A 21,786-nucleotide genomic window follows, 5' to 3' on the forward strand; every position below is an offset into this window, starting at 1 on the left:
ACGTTGTCGTATGCTCCGTTCCATTCGAGAGTTGTCATTATTCAGGCTCTGATCAAGTTCTGCCAGCGTCTCAATGCTCACAGAAGCTGTAAGTCGCCCTCTGCCATCCTTTCTCTGCGGTCTGGACAAACGCGCCCCTTTCTTGCATAAGCTTTTTGCGATGCTCACTTGCCTCTTGAAAACCCATAGGAAGGGAGTGCTTGGCTTCTTCGAAGTATTCGCGCACGTAGGCCATGAGCTCTTCAGGCAGTCGACCTTCCGTAGTGACAGAAGGACTTGCGAGTCCCTTCTCGGCTAGCAGATTGATGAGGTCTGGGGGGAGCTTCGACAACGCTTCTTGGCGCATCTTGTCGCTTGGTCCAAGTAGCGAGTCGACGTACCAGTCCATTTGTTGAGGCGGAATATTCGCCGTAGAGATGATGCGCTTCGTCGGATCGACAAGCCAAAGTGCAATAAAGCGACGATGGCCGGGCTTTGTAGGATCGATGAGACTAAAAGGGGAAACACGATGTTGACTAACATACGTTAGCCCAAGGCAGTGTCCGAACAGAATCTTGACCGACTTACAAGACATTGGAGAAAGCTAGCAGCCGACCCTCACGCGTTTGTACGTTCCCGTAATTCTGCAAACATGGCGAATTCCCACACCCAAAGCCAGTGCCGTACACGTGCTCCATCCAGTGATAACAGTCTTGTCCAACGTCGAAACCCTCGTCATCGTGTAGGTAAGCAGACGTCTGCATGCGGAATGCGAGGCTGTTATCAGTGATGTTATCACTGTCCAGGTAGTACAGGGCAGTTGCGCAGATGTTTTCGTTCATCTGCCCCTCGATGTGCCATCCACCCACAGGAAAGTCCGGCTTCTCGGGCGTGAGTTCAATCGAGGCCATCTTGACAATGATCTGAAGTCCCGTATCGCGAAATCTATCAGCAAGACGCTTGCCTGGTTGCGGTGCGTAGGATACGTCGTTGAAGGGAATTGGCATGATACGAGGTTTGCGGACGATCTTCCACTTGGCCTCCAGCAACCCTTCTTGGCGATCCTCATCGTTGTCGTAGTAATCATCGTACCCTTCTTCCTCCAGGTCTTCTTCGCTGGCTTCCACATCACCACACTCTTCTTTATTGGGCGTCCAATTCTCTTCGTTCTCGTCACTACGCAACGGGACATTAGCAGCTGCAAAGTTCGAAGACATTACTTTGACTTACTCAGGATTCTCGGGTTTACCGGTGCGAGTTTCCATACGACCGGCCCCTTCAAACTTGTGATAGCCGACTGCAAACCGCAAACACTGATCCCACATGGGTATGGATGTTTCGACCAGCTTTTCGATGGTACGATATATGTCGGGATATCTCGTAGGGTGAAGATTGTTGATGTAGCTGGTAAACTTGACAGACCCATCATCCTGGAAAGCCACATTGGCCGGCAACCATTGGTATTGATTGGACCAGTACTCCGGCGGGATGCTGCTGCCTCCAACGCTATAATCATGTCGGTTTTGCGCTGTAGTCGTTTCGAGCCCCTGCTGGGGGACGACCTCGCCCTTGCCAGCCCAGCGCTCTACAGCGTCCGTCACACCAACCTGCTCCTCACGAAAGCCAGAACTGCGCCCATATACCAATGGGTACATAGATGGGTGTACCAGATCCTGCACCATACTATTCGAGTTGGGATGCCAATCAGGAGATGCAGCGTGGTCCGACTTGAGCTGATCAAAAGCTTGGCGAAGCTTGGCGTGTAGCTCGCTTGTAACGAGCGTGTCAGACTTGGCTACGGAAGCGCTTGCGTCGAGAGAAGGTATGATGCCCGATTGTTCGAAATATTTGGCTTTGCTGCGAAGCTCTTGAACACACTGCATAGCGTTAGTGATGAAGACTATTTAAAAGCAATAGTAACGTACGGTATCGAATGTACCTTCATCCAAGATATTCTCGAGTATGCAAGACTGCCTGTCGTCATGAAGATCGAGCCGGTCATCGTCGTGGGTCCAATATTGGCTCTTCGCAGCGGTAGCCAGGTGCCAAAAGTGTTGGTCAGGAATGGCGAGGGCCTCATTACGCCACTTGGCAACGATTTCATCATCAAAGACCTTCTGATGCCAGTCGGGCTTGTCGGTGAGTTTTTCCAAAACATCCATCACGGCAAGCTCTCGCACAGGGATGATCTCTGATTCGCTTCCATAGGCATTGTGGTGGGAGCCGATCGGATAGAAGCCGTAGTTGGTCCATTCCCAATTGCAAAGAGGTAGTCCGAATCCAGGATATTCGTTCATGGGTTTGCCAGAAGTCCCAGTCATTGTTGTGTTTGAGCGAGTGGGGAGTCGTGAATTGGTGCGCCGTGAAGGAGCGTTTATCCTTATTGCTTTATACGAATGGAGGTTGATAACTATATGGCAAGAGGGCCAAGTTTTTGATGCGCTAGCGCAGGCAACTTCATGCTGCCTGAGCTGTTAGAGCGAAATAGAGCGAGATGGGGTCTTTGGCGTGTTGGAGGCCTAGCCTTTACCCGTCCAGGATGCGCCACGGACACGAACGGAACTTCATGAGAGGGGATCCGCGACTCGTGCCATCGATGCATTGCGACGATGATGTTCGCTTGAGAAGAATGGCATCAGTGCAGACATGCCGTTTAGCTTTGGGCTTAGGGTGTAATGTGAAGCTGATGTCTTCGCGTCACGCGTTCCGAGGTCTGTGCGTCATCGGCTCCACAGCTCAGATGTCTTGGCGCCACCGCAAAATGTCCGTCCCCTGCAGCACACCTACTTCTGGCTTTTATATCGAAGACCTTCGCGATACAGCCATTGTCTGCGCCCCTCATTAATCGTTCTGGGGGGATCAACGAAATATTTAATCGCAGGCACCAATGTACTGAGAGCCCTACACAACAGAATGGATCACGCATAAGACAAAAGCAAGTTCGCACCGCTATCTGCACGGCTATTACTATCTCTATAGAAGGACGCCACCACCACGGCCGAGCACATCGGTACAGTATGTATCGATCGTCAGATTGCTCAATCGTGCTTAGTGTATACCTTCACATACTTCACATGCTCATTGCCCTCGGCATCCTCATAGCGTTCACTGACAATCTTGTATCCTCCGAGCTTTGGCCAGATCTTCGTCCAGCAAAGCCAGTAGAATCCACCTAGAAGCAGAACGCTGACACCGACAACCGGGAATACGTAATATGGGTAGCCGTCTGCGTTCCAATCGCCATCCGGAGGAATGAAGGGGACCAGTGCAAGAAAAATGTTTGCGGCCAGATAAAGAACGGCAATGGGGAGATAGGTGTGCCATGGCGACTCCCAGCGTTCGCGCTTGGAGTAGTGTAGGTAAATGAGACCGGCAGTGACGAAGCCATTGATCCAAGCGCCGGGGTAGGTGTAAAGATCGGTGATGAAATTGTAGGCAGGACCAGCAGGGGGCGCAAGCAGTACGATGACTGTAATCAGCCAATGCAGGAACAAGGCTGTCGCCGGCGAATTGAATGGCTTGTTCGACGCCCAGAATCTGCTCCACGGAAGTAAACCCTCTTTTGCGAACTCCTGGTTGAGGCGTGAGTGTGCGAAACTGACGGCGAGCACGTTGCCAAGATTGCTGAGGGCAACGAAAGCGGGAAGACTGCGCGCTCCAGCACTATTACCGAAAACGTTGCGGAAGAATAGGCCAGCCACAATTACCTCGCTCTTCGCAAGATCGGACTTGGGGATGGCAGCGAAGTAAGCCACGTTCGCGAGGACGTATAAGATGGTAGTTCCACCGATTGCCAGGGGTGCAGACCAGGCCAGGGTTCTCTTCGGGTTCCGAATTTCGCCCAACACATAGTTGGCATTCTCCCAGCCTTTGTAGGAGTAAATGATGCGCAGCAGAGCTTGGCAGTACGCATAGGCACCGCCGCCACCATAGCCATCACCGACTTCCAGTGCAAACGCGTTGTCGAAGTTGTGCGGCTGTTCGATCTTCAGATGACCAGCCAAAGCAGCAAAGCCAGAGAAGACGATGAAGAGTAGAATGAAAACCTTGAACACGCCGAGAACACTGAAGAGGCGGATGCCCCATTTCGGTAACGTGGCATGGAGCACAACCGAGAAAGTGACACAAGCAACGGCTATGCCACGCGCCGCCCAGCCATCCGGTGCTTCCGAACCAGCTGCGAACAGTACGTAGCGACCGAAAGCGAGCGAGTTACCGGAAGAAAATCCGAGCAACAACATTTGCGCAGCAAGAACGCATGTCGCAACGTATTTAGGGTGACGGTAGACGCGCTCCAGATAGTTCTTCTCGCCACCTGAACGTGGGATTGCGAGACCGAATTCCAGAAACACGGATAGCCCACAGAATGTGAGAATGCCACCAATGATCCACAGGAAGAGTGACACCCCAACCGATCCCGTTGCTGCGAAGATACCGGAAGGAGTCGAGAAGACTGTTACAAGTAAGCAGCCATCCGAGCGTATGAGCATGAAGAATACGTACTACCAGTGCCGATCATCTTGTTCAGGATGACAAAGACTGTGGCCGTGTAGCCCAGCTTCTGGGAATCGTCGTAAACATAGGCATTGTCTTCCTGCACGCTGCCATCTTCATAAACCGGTGGGGAAGGCGAGGTTTCATCGTTGGTGTAACGCGCGACCTTTGCGTCGTCGTCAGCGATCGCGGCCATACTTGGGCTTTGCTAGGAGCACCAGTAGTACCGATATCTCGCGTCAAGTTGGTGATCAGAATACAGCCGAAGCGGTCGCTACGAATGGTTTGCGCAGAAGATAGACGGTTACGCGGTGGCCGGGATCTTGTAGGGTCATATAGCCGTGTGCAATTGCGCGATAACATGGTTGTAGCATGCCACGCGAATTAAATTGCGAATGCACTCCTTCCATGTCGCGATCAGCAAGCGCTGCAACATTGCGAGGCTTGAGTTGCTTGTGGTGTCCAAAGGTGGTCGCTCCCAAGAACCCTGAAGAGGAAGGTGAAGCATGTCGCTGGTTGGAATCTCTTGGAACATCCTCTCAACGATGCGCAGAAAAGGCAAGGGCGATGTCGTGATCGCTGGGCATTATTAGCCTACCACCAACGACTTGGCGTGTACTGATAGCCTTGTAATGCATTCCAGGGCGCCTCATGTCCGTCTTATGAAGATCTGGGGGTCTTGTAGAGTAAGGAACCGTTGTCATGGGTGTTCGTGGCGCGAAAGGGACAGTCCCGAGGTCTCTAGGGAGCGGTGTCGCTCGAATATCGTTATTACCTAGGTAATTCACATGGTCAAATGCGCACGCCGCGGCGAGGGCTTCAGGTAGTTAGCTGACGAGAGTGAATAGAGCTTGACGTGTAGTCGAGGGTTGAAAGCAGCTGGGGATGTCTCCGCGTGTCTTGTGCCAAACCTCGGAACTCCCGGCGACGTAATTTCCGGTTTGGCGCCGGCAATAGAGGGGGCTCACGAGCTGGCACTTTTTCAACACCACAGGCGGCTGGCTCCTTCTACAACCTCAGCTCAAACCCCATATACGCAGTAACGCACCAGAGGCCTCGATGCTGAACAACTTCAAATGGACGTCTTCGTCGCAACTACCTAGGCACAACATTGACTGGACTCCTGCTAGCGGTGTCTTAGCTGGAACAAAACCATCATCGCACCACTTTGAAGCGCTTGCGAGGCAGCTCAGCTTCGACATTGATGCAAGCACTAATTTCTACTATCCTAGAAATCATTGCAGTTTTATCTTAGGCCGTCTTTAGCCCACAATCTTACGCGTCATTACGTCACATAAACAAGCCTCAGTAAGCTCTGTGCCGAAGCTTGACCAACGCCACGGAAGCCTCACAGACAGCACGGAACATGCCTACTCAACGGCGTTTGACCATAGCTCGTTGCTCGCCCTCCGCTTCGGTTTGTCGGCTCTTCTGGCGATGTGAGATCATCTCCGAGGCTTGTTAGTGATCGGCTTAATTGGTGGATAATTTCCTCCATCTTCCCCACGTTCTCCGGATCTCTCTGGGTGGATACTCCCCGCGCTCAGTATACCTGGTAATGATGCTGATTGGAGGCATTGGACGGATAATTGATACTAGAAGTGCACTTGCGGCTGATGATGGTGCTCAGGGCACAACGGTAACCGGGCATTGCGGATGTCTTGAGCCACATGGGAATCCCAACCCCAGAAGTGCGGATACGATGAGTTGATATAAAGCGCAGGCCAAGCCTCAGTCCGCCAAAACGGTGCACATCCTTTTTCGGGCCGTGCGGAAACTTCAGCCTCTCACCATGCATTGGACTACACTACTTCTTGGCCTGTTCGAGGCATGCGCTGCTGTATCGACTGTCAACCGCAAAGCGTGCCAGTATCCGACAAAGAAGCCACTGGACGGTTGCCCTCAGAACACGATCCTGGTTGGTCCCGGCCACAACTTCTCTACAATCCAGTCGGCAGTACTCAGCTTGCCGAATGACACAACACCTCATCACATCTTGGTCCTTCCTGGAAACTATACTGAGCAAGTAAACGTCACTCGGCCAGGTCCTGTTTACCTTTTTGGTCAAACAAAAGCGCCCAACGATCAAAGCAAGAACACTGTCAATGTGATATGGCGTAATGCAACTGGAGCTGGGCTATCAACATTGGACAACGCCTATACTTCCGTCCTCACCGTTGCGCCAACCTTCAACGCGAGTAAGACTGGCACAGGGCCTACCGGCGACCCCGTACCTGCAGGTACACCATTCGGAAACACCGACTTCCGCGCATACAACATCGACTTCAGCAACCTGTATGCGCCCTACTCAGCCGGTCCAGCTCTGGCAGTCTCAGTGAGCTACGCAAACACTGGCTTCTACTACTGCGGATTCTACTCGTACCAGGACACCGTGTACGTCGGCAAATTAGGCAACGCATACTTCTACAAGAACGAGATAGCAGGACAAACCGACTTCTTCTACGGTTTCGGCACGGCGTGGATCCAATCCAGTCTCGTTTCCCTTCGCAACTGCGGCGGCGGCATCACAGCATGGAAGGGCACCAACACAACCTTTGTCAACAAATACGGCGTCTACATCCATGACTCCGACGTGAAGAAGGCCAATTCTTCTCTCTCCATCACCGGTCAGTGCGCACTAGGCCGCCCTTGGAACGCTCAACATCGCTCCATCTTCGCAAACTGCTATCTTGATGATTCGATCCAGCCCAACGGGTACATCAAGTGGGGCACTACGGATCCAAGGGTGAACTTCAACACTACGATGGCAGAGTACAAGGACTACGGGCCTGGGTGGAATGAGACTGCGCGACTGGCGAGCAATGTTAGCATTGTTATGGATCGGAAGCAGTATGAGCCGTATTCGACGCTGGATAAGGTATTTCAGTATCCGTTTTCGGGGGATTTTGGGAATACGGCATGGATTGATAGACATCCTGAGAGGTGAAGTGGATGGTAAAGAGTTCGACAACGCAACTTAATATACTATCGTTGCTCTTTTGTAATCTCTGCTATCTACAGACACCAGTTTCATGATACCCATACCATGTAAAGCGCCCACAGATGCTTATCCACATCACTCTTACTACACAAAGTTGGGTCTTGGTGGGCCTCAACCTCCACGATCCTGAGCAAGGTCGTCGTTTCGTTTCGCTGAAATTACAATACTTGTCAATGTCGTCCTGATGGAATTGCAAGCCAATACAACATCGTCCCGCATTGAGTACCTAGTCAAGTAAGCGACGAACATCCATCGGCTCGGTTGCGCGAACTTACATTTCATACTAGCACAGCCGCTGTTCTTTTCTATTCTCGTACCCCAGCCAGGGCAGGGCTTGGTTCGCCACCTGATGGTCCACAAAGACTTGTCTTCCTCCTCGACACGGTCTTTGATGCGGTATTGGTAGGCTTCGCACGACTCACCTTTATGGTACGGTCGATCGCAAGGCACGCAGGCGAGTGCTCCACACCTGTGACATTTACATATGTCTTCTTGCCCATCCTCCTTCTCTGGATTGCTGTCGTGGAGTTGTCCGGCACTGCAATTTCGAGATAGACACCAGCGCCATTTTTCATCGTGGTTTCGCTCTAATTGTTCGAACTTCGCATACATGGCTTTGGTGGTGGCGATTTCGATGTTGACAGCTCTCATTATAGCTGTACACTCCGGACACTCTATTCCCAATGAAGCCCTTCGGTCGGTGGTAATCTTGGTTTGCGCGTTGTTGATGCAAGTGTCTACATACTTTTCGAGACACTCTTTACACGTGTTTATGCGATGGTTGTCGTCGCATTCAGCGGAAGGGTTGTAGTTTGGGAAGTTCTTGGCGAGTCTATTCCTACCACATGTCGTACAGTCGTAGCGGACGCGTGGCATTTGCTTCTGTCTTTTTACTGGTGCTGATGGTGGGTGGTCTACTTGAGATCGTCGTGTGAGAATGGATTGGTATCAAACTGAAAGCTTTTAATCTCCAGATATGACATCTACTAGAAGGAAAAAGAATAATCAAACGTTTTCATGGACTATGCAGCGAGTCTTCTATCTTCTCGCTGCCTCTCACCCAGTCTTCGCAGCACTATCATACTCCCTCCAAATCAGCCCCTCAGGCAAAACCCTCCACTGCCCCTCCGCATCCAACAACCCCCCCATCTTCGCCCACTCCTCCCTCACAACCCCCGCCCTCCCCCCATCCCTCGGCACAATCCTCGCCGGAAAAGCCCTCGGCTGCACCAACATACCCTCCGTCAAATCATCCATATCAGGCATAACCACACCCCCCTTCCCATCACTCGCGGGATGAAACTCAAACGCCCACAATAACCGCGCAATAGCCAAAAACAGCGACCGCTCCGCAATATGCATACCCTGACACAACCGCCTCCCCGCCCCAAAAAGAAAATGATCCCGCTCCGCCGCATCAGCATTACACGCCGCTTCCGCCGCCGTCTGCGCATCCCCAAAATATCTTTGTGGATCAAATCTCCGCGGATCAGGATGGCGTGCCGGATCGTTATGGATGGCCCAAACGTTCCACAGCACACCCGCGCCTTTGGGGATCTTGTATCCCATGTACTCGTCGTCTCGGATTACGGCGTGGGGGACGCCGAGGATGGCGGTGGGCATCCAGCGCATGCTTTCTTTGACGCAGCTGCGGATGTAGGGGAGGTGCGGTAAGTCGGAGAGGGTGGGGAGGCGGGGGCCGCAGATCGTGTCGAGTTCTGAACGGGCGGTGGCGGAGACGGAGGGGAAGAGGATCATTGCTTGGATGACTTTACGGGGGGTTAGTTGCAATGACTTTTGGGCGTAGAGGGGGAGGTTCGCTTACAGCCGATGAGGGTCGCGGATGTAGTATCTGATCCTGCTTCTAGCAACGAACCGCTCACGTATCCGGCGAGCTCATCTGAGAAGTTCTCCTCGTCTTGTGCGCGTACGAGGTCGACGCAGAAGCAGGGTTTGGCTGTCCCGTTTTTGATTGCTTTCTTCACGTTTAGCCAGTGGCCGACGTATAGTTCACTCTCTTTTTCGTGCAGCTCCTTTGCGTATTTCCGTAGGGGAAGCGCGAAGTCGGGTAATGAGCGCAGGATTGGGAAGAGGTCGACTAGTTTTGCTGTAGTCTCACCCATGAGTTCGGAGAACTTCTCGAAGCCCTGTGGTGGTGTTAGAGGGACAATAGATTCCAGAGGTTCGACCTACCGAGTAAAGCTGTTTTAACTTGGGGTCGTCGATGCTTGTAGTGCGGAACCCGAAGATCATCTGCGTGGTCAAAGAGTTGGTATAACGACGAATGTGGTCGATGAAGAGATCTGGACTCTCCAAGAAGCCAACGAGCATCGCTTTATTCTCCAGCTCTTGATATGGCACATATGTACGCGCCGCCTTGACATTGAGGTTGAGATGAACAATCTTCCGAATCATGCGCCATGTATCGCCGTACGGCTACCGCTGTCAGCTCAATCACCATTCGAAAGTGTTGGAGAAGCTTACCATAAGCAACATACGACACCTACCGCTCACAATCTGCCCAAGATACATATCCGGGCGCGACGAATAAATCCCACTCCGTTTATCAAGCAGGTCCTTCACAGCCTGGTCCGACGACAACACGACCATGACTTTCGTCCCGAGGATGAGCGAATAGACGGGCCCGTATTCTTCGGCCCACTTTTGGAATTGTAGATGCGGCTTTTCTTTGGGCATTAGATGCAGGTTTCCTATGATGGGGAGTGTCGGTGGGCCTGGGGGGTAGTTGGAGGGCCTGCGGCCGACGTTGCGGAGGCTGTAGGCTGCTACTGCTACCAGGGCAGTTAGTAGGGCGTAGAGTGCGAGGGACATGATGATGTGAAGAAGTGTTGAATGATTGCAGAGTGTTCTAAAACTGCCGTAGGAATCGAACGGCAAGGGACCTTCCACGCCAGAGCAACCTTCCTCCGAGGGGCTTGTCTTATATTCCAACCCATCTCATCGGTCAAGCATCTTTTCCATGCAAAGGCCAGCATCAGATAACACTCCGCATACCAAGCTCTTTCCAATTCGCTCATCTTGTCTCCCGTCGAACGAGGCTGCAGTCATCAACATGGTAATTTACAGGGGCCGGGGAGATTCTGCATCCACTGAACGGTTGGGGTAGTTAGCCGAGACCCACCACTGTAGCGCTGACATGTACCCTGACCTTGGATATACCTTTCCAGCGAGATGCTGCGAACCTCTTGTATATGCCTCCATGCTCGCGCGGGGCATGCATATGCGGTGCTTGGCCGGATGGAGACTTTCTGTCGATGATCTGGGTATGCTGCAGCTCGACCAAAACTCTTTACTTTGTTACCCTTTTACTCGTCAATCCCCAATATCTCATCAAGAAAGAAGCAGCTTATTGAAATGCGGTATTACATTTATTGTATCAAACAGATTCAATCATCTAGACAGGAAATATGTCATAACCAGAAGACTGCGGCTGATGGACGATAAGGAGGAAGGAAAATGTATGCACTATACACAAGACGACGAGGGGGAGTATGCAACCCGTCTCACCCCTGTTCCCCAGTACACAAAACTACAAGACTACAGGTATCGAACTAAACGCCAAGGATAGACACGGACAGACAGACATGAGAAAGGGCATAAGACGGTAAAAGAAAATATGGGTAATGCGATTATAACGCGATCAAGCCCATGATGGCGACAATGATGGCGAAGACGGATCCTCCCATGCGTCCGAGGCCGGGCTGAATGACGGATCCAGCACCAGTGCTGCCAGTTGTACCTTGAACGAACTGGCCTTCAGCGGTGGCGCCGCTTCCAGACGAACCTGTCTCTTGCGCAGGCGAGTTTGGTTGTACGGCAGCTGATGTCTCGGCGACTTCTCGTCCAGCGCCACCTCCAGGGTTACCGCCAGGTACCATGGCAACGTCGGTGGCCTTGGAATCGTCGTCTTTGTCCTTGGCCTCTCCTGGGTTCTCGCCGGTGCCCATGAGCGAGCCCAGAACGACTAAATCGTCTGTGATGGCGACGGTGTTGTTAGTACCGGCTTCATCCGTGTACTTGTAGGTCTTCTTTCCCTTGATCTGCGCACCCTCCGGTGGGTCGTAGCACTCGACGGTGACTTCCGAGAAGCGGGCGGCGTAGTATCCGTTGGTCATGTAGGGCGAGTTCCAGTCGATCTCTCCGCCCGCCCACTCAATGGTACCCTTTTCGTTCGAAGGCAGACCGGCAGGCCAGAGAGAAAGCATGATGCGCGCGGGTGTCTGGGGGTAGTCGAAGCGGCCGGATGTCTTGTTCCATGTGTCGGAGCGCTCGAGTCTGCGTTGTTCCTTGCCGTTGATGGACCATATCAGGGTGTCTTCCTTCCAGTCAACGCAGTATTCGTGCATGGTCTCGACCGTGTTCGCGTCCGGTACAGTAAGGTTCTCGCCGTTGGTGTCTGGAATCGTGTTAGTCAGGTGCGCGGGTGGTTTGGCCAGAATATCGGATTACTTACACACTGTGACACCCTGCGAGTAGAAGTTGGACTGCACGTGGCTTGTGTCCACGCCAACCCACTCAAAGTCGATCTCGTCCTTAACATCCGACATAAGAATGAAGGCAGTGACGACACCCTTGCCCTGTGCCGTGGAAAGCTTGGAGCAGATCTTGCCATACCAAACGTAGTAGGTAGATGCCAGTAGTGTCCCGACTGTCCCTTGCGCCATAGTCAAGAGCGTTGACTTCTCCTTGGTCTTGGGGTCTGTGTATATGGTGGGCATGCCCTGCGACTGCCAGTTGATCTTGGAGGCATCGCCGAGGTACTTGTCGATGGTCTGCACGTCGTCGAGGTTGTCTAGTGTGTATTTTCCGGATTTGCATACGGGACCGGGAACGCACGAGTCGAAGCTGTGTGACATGAGGGGATCGCAGCCACCGAGGCAGAAAGCGCCGACACCGCAGTCGCCATATACTGCGAATTTGTTAGCACCAACCCCGATGCGATGGAATTTTGCGACACGTACGAGAGCAGCAGGGCGTGTCCTGAGGACAGTGGCTATCCTTTGTGCATTTTGCTCCGGCAAGCGCTGTGCCTACCAGTACTGTCGCCGTAAAGGCGGCGGACAGCAGACTTCGTACCATGATGTCGGACCGTTTGCGGGATCGTCGATGTCGTGTAAGCACCTTATCGTCGGCAAGTGGAGTAGCGCAGCGATCAAGATGATGGTATCACGACCTCTCTTGTAGTTATCGTGGGCAGGTACGCTCGATGGTTGGATGAAACAGCAGGTGTAGGGGCCCGGGCGGTTGTGCGGCGAGCAAGGGAAGGGCGCACGCGTGAAATTCGTGGTTTGTGTTCCCCTGAGATGGTACGGCGAAGAAGTTTCGAAAAGCGAATGTCTTTAGGAAACGAAAGTTGATTAAGCTGCCGGGTTAGTAAAGCGAAGGTGGTCCCGAAGGATAAGAAAGGGCACTGAGGGAGTGAATCGAGGCAGGAGCGAGCGGCGACACTCTCTTTGAAGAAGGGGTGGCCCGCCGCGCAGATACGGGGCACCATCCGCCTACGATCACGCTAGGCCGTAAATCACGGAAGGGCTAGCCGTTTGTGTCGCGTGTTAAATGCATCCGCGGCAACGTCGCACTTCATACATTGTTTCCGGCGTCCTCGTGAGCATTTCCATCGCGCTTCAACTCTTGAAACAGCTGTGAAGCCCACCCCCGAAAAGAAAAGTTGACAGCTAACATCGTCCCTGCATGGCCTGCCCTGACGATCCTGGTGTTGCGCTCCGCTATCGCCACCCTGCATCTATCGATAACCGCTAGTGTCTATTCTTGGTTCACCGTGCAGGACCCTTCGCGCCCCACGTGCTTGCTTGCCCCATCGTCTCCCTGGACAATTGTCGTCATACTGCACTCGCGAGTTTGCTTCACAGATCGAAATGCTGTCGTACATTGCGCTGTCGCCGGTATCGTGGAACGCTGCTGATGTTTGCGGGGTTGTGGACCCGTTGACGCAGGTCCGGGGCAGGCGGCAGGACACGAGCACGTACACGTCGCCTGACCATCGCTATTTGCATCATGATTAGGTTACATCCACCAGCCGACAAAGAGCCGCTCAGACCACCCCAAGGCCAACCAGCAGACGGCTACTACACATCACAGCCTCGTGGCGATCTTCAAAGCTTCACGACAGACAATGTGCTAAGAACATCGCGCATACTAGTAGTATTGAACATTTTTGCGTTCTGACATCGTGTGATCAAACTAGCACCGTCTGTCCACGTCAATACTTCCAAGCCTTGGTACCCAACAATCGCCAGAGATGAGCGGCAGATTTGTCACAACTCCTCCGATCGACCCCTCCATCCCAAATAAGTAGGCTACCAACGCATCTCGAGTGTCGTCGTGAAAGCGGGACGTAGATTCTGCAGTGGGCGTGCTTGAAGTATGCATCTCCTACTTTTACCACGACACTGAGCGCAGTCAAGCACCCTAGTCCTCTTTCAACTGCGGGCACAACTGCCTGTGGCCATTCTTCCAATCTTTCTTTTGACAACCGTCGGAACAGTAGTGAGCCACTTTGCACGCGGCGCAATGGCTCAAAGCTCCACCATTCTCGTGGCGCTTAGCACTGCACACCCAACACTTGCCTTCCTTCGCATCAAGGTCTACCAGACGAGGCTCGGGCTTGTCCACAGGTGCTTGGGCTTTTGGCTTCGCAGGAGGCGAAGGCGACGGTAGAGAAGCAGGACTATCGGTATTGATGGGCGAAGCAAAGATGACTGGGACTGCGACACGAACGGCGTGTTTGAAGAGATCTTTAGACTGCTTGAGATCTTTGAGGTAGTTTGCGGGGAAGACGCCGTAGCCACAAGTGCACATGTAGCGCTTGTCGGGGTCAGTTGAGATTGGAATGCATCCTGCGACCTTGTACTCGCATGTTGGCTTGTGCTGCCACTGGCGGCATCGTTCGGCAAATCCTGGTAGGAGGTGCTTCCAGAAGGCGATTTCATCTTCCTTCATCTTGATGCCCACGGCGTCGTCCCGACGCGCTGCGAGAACAGCGGCAAGCGGCGCCATGTCCGCGCTCGTATGGAAAGGAATATATGCAGCATCGGCGAGAAGAGTCTGGTTCGATAGATCCATACGGACGGAATCGATATACAGAATGCCGAAGAAGTACGTGGGTGTACAGAATTGGATGATCTTTGCCTGTGCTTGGTCTTCTGCCCCAATAAGGTGTGCATAGATACTTTGTAGGGTCTCCTTCACACCAAGACGTCCAGGCATGGTTGATGATACGTCAGCGAGAGACTTCTGGTAGGCTTTCAACTCTCCTGCCGACATTGTAGCCATGGGAGAAGGATGTAAGCCGATCCACTTGGCAAACGAGGCCTTCTGACCAAGGAGAAGTTTTGGTAGAACATCAGGTTGAACGTAGTGTAGTTGTTCGAGAGAGACCCCATGCCTGTGTTGTGTCAGGGGATGCCAAACAATTCTCTTGACCCACTTACTGCTCATTAAGATGGACGGGCATCATGTTATCTGGGCGTCGAAGGATTGCTGCTCCACTCTGTACGGCAGCCGTGTACTCTATCCATAGCGATTTGCGTGCGATCTTGGTCTTGGCACTGGCCGCATTTGGTGGGAACGGAAGTACTACATCCATTTGATACGTCTTCCCAATGAAGAGCCTTAGGTTGAATGCCGTCGTAGTCTCAAACGAGACGATGGCTCCACTTTGCAGAAGCTCTTTTGCTTTTCCTGAGTTTACAGAGTAATGTACTCGCAGTGATTCGACTTCATCCTTGTTGCTACTGACGAGCGGATGTATGGTAGCGATAACATCGTTTACTAGACCCATGTTAGCAAAAGCCGCGATCGTCGAGATGTCCGACCTACCATCAGTCGCCTTGGACGTGGTAACCTTGTTCACGGAAACGAATCCTTGGAAGCCTGGCCGATATCGCGAAACAAAGACGTCTTTTTGGCCGACAGCAGATCGGTGCACATGCAGAAGCATGCCAAACATGGACATAAACTGCAGCTGAGCTGTTGGAGTACTCTTGAGTCCAAAGGTAACACCACAAGCATCATCTTCCTCTTCGGTGAGGGTGCACGTGGAGACCATAGTGGATACGATCAATGGCGACTTTCCCTTCCAGCCCTTATCATCTTCTTGGACCGTTACTCGATAGCCATTCGTGAACGCGGAACCAGAAGTCTCGATCGTTCCAAAACCCATCTGTATGTCCGTGTAGAGAGCCTCTTTCGGACTGATCGACGAGTTGAGCTGGAGCTGGCATAACGGAGTACCGTGGCCGTTGGCAAGGTCGCCGAACATCGAGACCTTGTCGTGAGGAACGACAAGTGTGACGCACATGAGTGAAGGGATGTCCTCCCATTTGCGGAACAGACCGCCCAATTCGAAGGTTCGTGGATGCCACCACTCAAAAGCATCTTCTACCTTCCATACCCCGAGCATGTCAAGGTAGACGAGAAGAGACTGTAAGTGGTGTGGACCCATGTTCAAGGTTGTGTCGTTCATGATGCCTACTTTGACCAGAGCATGCATGAATGGAGACCAGTCAACGACGTTTGATACCTTGATGTGTTGAAGCAGCGACACAAAGCTTGCTCGAGTGTACAGTTCGTATGCGGTAAGCTTCTTCTTCTTCAATTCTGCATTGCCTAAGCCTAGCATTGAGAACTGATTGGCCCATCCTTCATCCTGGAACATGTTCAGATACATAGACATAAGCAGTCTAGCTAGCTCAGCTGCATCGTAACGAATTCTAGAAGTATCGAATGACTTCCAAAGTACAATGGGTCTAGACGTGGCTGCAGTGAACATACTGATCTTGTTCAAGTCGGGAAAATTGGCGGGGTTCAGGTGCCAAACGGAGGTTGCATTTGTCCAGTATTGAACGGGCTTTAGACCGAGTAGTAGAGCAATTGTTGGAAGGTGTCCACAGAGTAAAGCGCTGGCTGAAGCTGCCATGTCGACTTCAGAGGGTATGAGCATTTCCGTGCGGAGGATGGACGAGGCGTTTTGGCGAATCAATGATGCGGATGCTGCAAGAATGTTGAGACAGCCCACATAGTCGAGCAAGTTGGAAGTGTCAATAACATCGAAGGTTGCCGGTGCAGATCCTCTCTGCTCGTATTCAGGCGCTTCTAAGACTAGTGGGGTGTATGTCGACACGTTGCGATACCAACAAGCTGTGCGTGATTCGCCGTGTGCTTGATGATGCTGAATAACATGACAGAACGCGACAGCGTCAGAGTTAACATATCGAATGGTGAGACACGTGGATGCTTTCCTGAACGCAAAGCACCAGGCAGATAGCTGGTCGAGCGCTATCTGCATGGGCTTTGGCAGCTTTCCCTTTGTCGTCTCACTTGATACGAACAAGGGTGAGTCCGCGGCAAGTCGAGCATACATGGGCGCAAGGTGGAAGCCGGTGAGCGGGCTAGTACCGTAGTGGAGCACAAGGCCACTGCGATGGCAGACGAACATAGGATTGGCGATCGAGAGGTTCTTGGTGACCTTGTTGTCCTCCAAACACGTCCCACTCTTCCAATATGTCTTATAAGCTTTGCCAGCCTCTTCGAAGCCTTGGGTCAAGAGCGGGGCGAATGCGCGAATGCCGTCTCCCACGAACGCCGACCCAGACGTCTTGAGGGCCTGCACCTGCTTGGCAGCCTGCCATTGATCTTTCAGCATATCTTGTGTCACCTTGTACGTCTTGTCTTGAACTGGTTCCAACGCATACAGCTCCCAAAGCTTAGTAACGTTTTCGAGTGTGATGCTGTCACAGAATCGAATGATCGTGCCATATGGACCTTCATTCCAGCTTTTCAACGACTGCGCAAGCTCCAACAGTTTTTTCGACTGAGAGCGCAGAACACCAGCGGATTCGCCATCAATAAAGATGTGATAGTACAGGTTCCATAGCTGTCGCACGCGGGTACCTTTCGTGTCGTCAAGGATGAGTGTCAGGGCGAGTACGTTGCGCGCAATGATCTCCGCTTCAATGTCGCAGCATGTGAAGTCAAGCTTCCTGTCGTCTGCGTCCCGGTCAGTATATGCGGGTACAATGTACAGTCGAGAACAGCACTCACCAGCTCCAGCTCCACTATAAGCAGTGAAGAGGATATTTCGGATATCCCCACAACCGAGTAGTAGCAGGGCGGCATCTTGTTCGCGCGGTAGGGATTGAGTCAAGCACACAGCTGGAGTGTTGCCGACGGGGTAGAAGAACGGCCCTTGCGTGATATGAACTGGCTTGAGCGACATTTTGCGGGCAGTGTCAATGGGGAGAGACTCGGAGACGACCGAGCAACATTTGTGTCGAAAATAGTTGTTTGCTTGGACCTGCATCTGGCTACGGCTAGCCGGTTTAGGACAATTTGTTTCCTGCTTCCCTTCACTAGACGAGAGTCGCGGGGACTGTATTGGTCGATTGAACGCGGGTGGGCCCTGTAGCGTTACACAAGACCCTCACCACAGGCACCTATGCATAGGATAGACCAAGTTTGCGTATCACCCGATTACTCCGCGCTCTTCTGATAAGCATGCATGCAAGCAATGCCTGCGTCGAGATTGCGACTTCTCCATCTGAACAACAGAAAGATTGTTGGAACGAAAACATGGTGATACTCATGGATGGGTAGAGGACGAAGAGTAGGTCCTGGACGCCATACACCTGAGTGAACGCGTTGCTGTTGGAAATCAGTACGCGGATATACCGTCTTCGTGTCAGCCTGTGTGGGTGAGCGCATGACGGTGTTTCAATCAATTCGATAGAGTCGCGTTGACGTCATGTCCAGACCGCCTGCATCAGCATCGTTGAAGTCCGTTCTCACAGTCAAGCTGCATAATAGCTCGCGTCGTAAGGGCCTGGGTGCCAATAAAACGTCGCGCGATCTTTGGAGGTGAGCACGACGTTGGCAGATTGTAGAGGGCAGCTGTGAAGTTTGACGCGTCTCATGGCGAGGCTGGAAGGCGCGTCCGCCGTCTAGCGCTCCCTCCACGCACGTGGGGGCCTCCTCTCACCGGCTGTCATTGGCCGATTGCAGGTAGCACACTCACGCAACACCGTTTGGACGTTGCAACGACGATACCCATCGCATGCCAATGGGAGATATGCGAAATAAGAGACAGGCGCGTACAAATACATGCAGAAATTACATTGAAAGCAGATGATGTCCTGTTCCAATCGTACCTCGGTACTTTCTCCGCGATCGTACACTCTCGTCCTCCTATAGCCATCAACACTATCGCATAGCCATCACATCACCCATTCTCTACCCCTCATACCCAACCATCCTACCTGTCTAGCTTTCCGACTACATGTCCTTCCTCCTCCACGGCAGCACAGGACACACAGGCATGGGCTGGGTCGATCTCGTCCCCCGGGCGGGTAAACTCTACATCGGCGGCCTCTACGCTCTATACCAAGGCGACTTGATAGATAAAGCAGGCATAACGCACGTCTTGTCAGTGATAGATTACGACCCTTTACTGCAAGAGAAGTTTAGGCATTTGAAACAGGTATGTTGGAAAGATTATTTGGGAAGTTGATTTATGAATGTAGACTGACAAATGCTTCAGTATGTGATCGTCCTGAATACTCCGAGAGGGCAAAAACTGTTCTAGCTCCCAACTATCTCGGTTTACTAATATATTCCTCACGTTTAGTTTCCACATCCGCTCAGAAGACCACCCAAACACCGACCTGCTTAGAGATTTTACCCCCGCCGTCCGATACATTGACTCAGCCTTGAACGCTGAAAACGGCGGCGTCTTCATCCACTGCGCAATGGGAAAATCGCGATCAGCAACACTCGTCTGCGCATACTTGATCTGGAAGTACAACATCACCCCTGCCGCAGCATTGGACCAGCTATGTGAGGGGCGACCGGTGTGCGACCCGAATCCAGGCTTTAAAGAGCAGTTGGAAGTGTGGGAGAAAATGTGTGAGGTTAGTAGCGAGGAAGAGAAGAGGAATGTGTATGAGGCGTGGGAGAAGGACAGGTTTACAGGGGAAGTTTGGGAATGGGAAGCTCGCTTGGATAAATCTCTAGAACAGCAGTCACAGGAAAAAGTGGCGAGGTCAAAGTTGTAAGATCAGATGATAAGAATAAGATTTATCATGACGTCTAAGTAAGGTGTGGCAGGGAAGAACAATACGTAGCAATGCCACCTCTTCTAACCGAAGCAAGGGGACGGCCCTTTCCCAGACCTGCATCTTGCGTCTAGGCGTTCCAAGGCTTCGATTGGCCCTTCTTGGGCTTGTAGCACTGCAGCCACTCGCTTAGCGCTTTCCTGAACAACGTCCGACTAACGGGGCCATCGGGCACGGTAGAACCCGTCGTCCTGAAGTCGTAGCAATGCTGCGCGTCCTTGAGGACCAGGCCGAACAGCTCGTTCCTGCTAGTCTTCACTCCACACTTGGGTACGTCCTGGATGACTTGGACGCCCTTGGGCGCAAAGGGCTCAGCAGAAGCGGGGGAGAGAGTGCGCCAGGGATCGAATTCACCGTTGGACCAGTAGGTGTTTGAAGGACGGATATCCCAGCCTCCGAAGATCTTGTTGGTGCGGGCGGTATTTGGCCACTCAGGGAAGAGCGACTTGGGAGCGTTGGGGAATTGGCGATGGCAGATGTCCTTTTGGTGTTCAAGCGAGTTGTACTTGGAGACGAGTTGCTGGGATCCTAGGTTGGCGGATTGGAAGTATCCTGATGGGTAAATTAGTATTATGCAAGGAGGGAAGTTGGGTTTGAGAGGCCAAAGACTTACCCCACTGTGTGCAGTATTGCCACGTCCAGGCAATCGAAGCGGGGTCTGTGAACCTCTGGTTCAGGTCACAGTTACCGGTCACGTTCAACTTGCCCGAGCACTCGGTTTCCAAGTAATCATTCGTGTTGTTGACAAAGACAGGGTAGCTCGCCCATCGATCAACCGTCCATTTCGCGCCCTTGCTCTTGGACCAGCCCTCCGCGGGAGCTGTAGTGTTCGTCTTGGGGTCCTTCTCGAGGTAGTCGCAGAATTGACGGAGACCCAGAGATCCACCTTCCATACCGTAAGACTGCCATAGGTAGAAGGGAGTCGTAAGAGCATCGGCAAAGGTTGGGTTAGAGTTGTTGGCAGCTCCAAGTCCAAGGAACTGCTCCTTAAGCTTGGCGGTTGCGCGTGAGTCTGTGTCCATGATGTTGTCCATGTAGTTAACAGCAGCGTGGATATCCTCCGAGCAGTTTCCGAAGCCCTTGGCATGCATACCGCGCCAGATAGGTGAGAAGTAGAAGCTTTGGTCAACGGAAGCTTCGACGGGAGCTGAAGAGGCCCAAGACGCGTGGATAGTGTCGGGGTACAAGTTGCGCATGAAAGCGGCCCTCATACCGGGGTACGAGCCACCAACGAAAACCCAGGGAGTCTTGTCGGGTGTGAGCGTAGCATTGACACCCTTCCTGCTGAACTGCCTAGCAAAGGCGTCGACATCTTTAAGCGACTGCTCCGTGTTCAGGAACTCGAATGCCTCGGCTGGCGTGTTGAGGTCGATAGGCGTGGGTGTTGAGTTTCCGTAGAAGCGGTGCTCCCAAACGATTCCGATACCGTTATAGTCATCGACGAGCTGCTTGAAAAAGCTGGTTTCGTTTAGCAGCCTGGTCAGCGCACCCGGCTCTGCATCTGCCTCGCCTGTGTCGTAGAGGAAAACGGGACCGCCAGGCTTGTACGCATCCATGTTGACCCAGTACCTATTAAAGAATGTGCCATGGTACGAAGGATCCTGGCCTTTCTTGTAGGCGAAGTGGTCCAGTGGCAGCTCGACATATTCCGGAGTGATGTTTCTGAGCGGCGCGGCAGCCAACACAGCCGGGCTGTTTGACGTGGTCGCAACCCTGAGAGATTTGAAAGCCGTGGCATCCAAAGCGCTGTTTTCGGCGTCGTCCGAGAAAGTGACCATGGCCGAGCCATCTGGGTTCATGCCCATATCGGCAAGCAGATTAAGCTTGCGCTGAATGGCCGCATTCAAGGCGTTGGTGCCCTGCAACAGGGCGAGGGCCACTGCCGAGACGGAGACCGAGGACCGCATGTTGTGAATGAAAGAAGTAACGATGCGTGGATAGGAACTGTTGTACCCGGATTACCTCCGCAAGAGATCCGCGCGAGTGAGGTATGGGTGTCGGGAGAAGAGCGAAGATATTCTTCTGCGCAGCTTCGGTACCAAGGTTGTCAGACACACAGCCCAATCGACGGCACAGACCACGACAGCGACTCAAGGACGAGAGAACGGCGTAGAGATCCATCTTCGCCATCCTCAGGCCGCCCATATATACATAGCTAAGTTC

The 21,786-nt window shown here is 52.6% G+C and overlaps 7 protein-coding genes across 7 annotated transcripts; 1 reads left to right on the plus strand and 6 right to left on the minus strand.

Annotated features, from left to right (window-relative positions):
- Window positions 1-70: 70 nt before the first annotated feature.
- J4E87_004477 (uncharacterized protein) lies at window positions 71-2,300 on the minus strand (the record flags this gene model as incomplete). Its single annotated transcript, XM_049376098.1, has 4 exons — window positions 71-515; window positions 649-1,155; window positions 1,210-1,856; window positions 1,905-2,300. 4 exons carry the CDS (start codon window positions 2,298-2,300, stop codon window positions 71-73), a joined length of 1,995 nt encoding a protein of 664 aa, XP_049234307.1.
- Window positions 2,301-3,017: 717 nt separating this feature from the next.
- Window positions 3,018-4,669, minus strand: J4E87_004478 (uncharacterized protein; the record flags this gene model as incomplete). The annotated part of the gene is made up of 2 exons (XM_049376099.1): window positions 3,018-4,432; window positions 4,483-4,669. 2 exons carry the CDS (start codon window positions 4,667-4,669, stop codon window positions 3,018-3,020), a joined length of 1,602 nt encoding a protein of 533 aa, XP_049234308.1.
- A 1,596-nt stretch (window positions 4,670-6,265) lies between these two features.
- On the plus strand, window positions 6,266-7,420 carry J4E87_004479 (uncharacterized protein; the record flags this gene model as incomplete). Its single annotated transcript, XM_049376100.1, has 1 exon — window positions 6,266-7,420. One exon carries the CDS (start codon window positions 6,266-6,268, stop codon window positions 7,418-7,420), a length of 1,155 nt encoding a protein of 384 aa, XP_049234309.1.
- Window positions 7,421-8,897: 1,477 nt separating this feature from the next.
- Window positions 8,898-10,306, minus strand: J4E87_004480 (uncharacterized protein; the record flags this gene model as incomplete). Its single annotated transcript, XM_049376101.1, has 5 exons — window positions 8,898-8,920; window positions 9,016-9,234; window positions 9,300-9,621; window positions 9,668-9,910; window positions 9,959-10,306. The coding sequence occupies 5 exons, from the start codon at window positions 10,304-10,306 to the stop codon at window positions 8,898-8,900; spliced, it is 1,155 nt and encodes a 384-aa protein (XP_049234310.1).
- An 818-nt stretch (window positions 10,307-11,124) lies between these two features.
- Window positions 11,125-12,574, minus strand: J4E87_004481 (uncharacterized protein; the record flags this gene model as incomplete). Its single annotated transcript, XM_049376102.1, has 3 exons — window positions 11,125-11,891; window positions 11,949-12,404; window positions 12,457-12,574. The coding sequence occupies 3 exons, from the start codon at window positions 12,572-12,574 to the stop codon at window positions 11,125-11,127; spliced, it is 1,341 nt and encodes a 446-aa protein (XP_049234311.1).
- Window positions 12,575-13,924: 1,350 nt separating this feature from the next.
- Window positions 13,925-17,732, minus strand: J4E87_004482 (uncharacterized protein; the record flags this gene model as incomplete). The annotated part of the gene is made up of 4 exons (XM_049376103.1): window positions 13,925-14,900; window positions 14,947-15,286; window positions 15,335-17,503; window positions 17,558-17,732. The coding sequence occupies 4 exons, from the start codon at window positions 17,730-17,732 to the stop codon at window positions 13,925-13,927; spliced, it is 3,660 nt and encodes a 1,219-aa protein (XP_049234312.1).
- A 1,961-nt stretch (window positions 17,733-19,693) lies between these two features.
- Window positions 19,694-21,530, minus strand: J4E87_004483 (uncharacterized protein; the record flags this gene model as incomplete). The annotated part of the gene is made up of 2 exons (XM_049376104.1): window positions 19,694-20,175; window positions 20,237-21,530. 2 exons carry the CDS (start codon window positions 21,528-21,530, stop codon window positions 19,694-19,696), a joined length of 1,776 nt encoding a protein of 591 aa, XP_049234313.1.
- Between the last annotated feature and the right edge of the window lie 256 nt (window positions 21,531-21,786).

This window comes from Alternaria ethzedia, assembly GCF_023757985.1.
Source record: "Alternaria ethzedia strain BMP 0044 chromosome Unknown scaffold_8, whole genome shotgun sequence".
NCBI lineage: Eukaryota > Fungi > Ascomycota > Dothideomycetes > Pleosporales > Pleosporaceae > Alternaria > Alternaria ethzedia.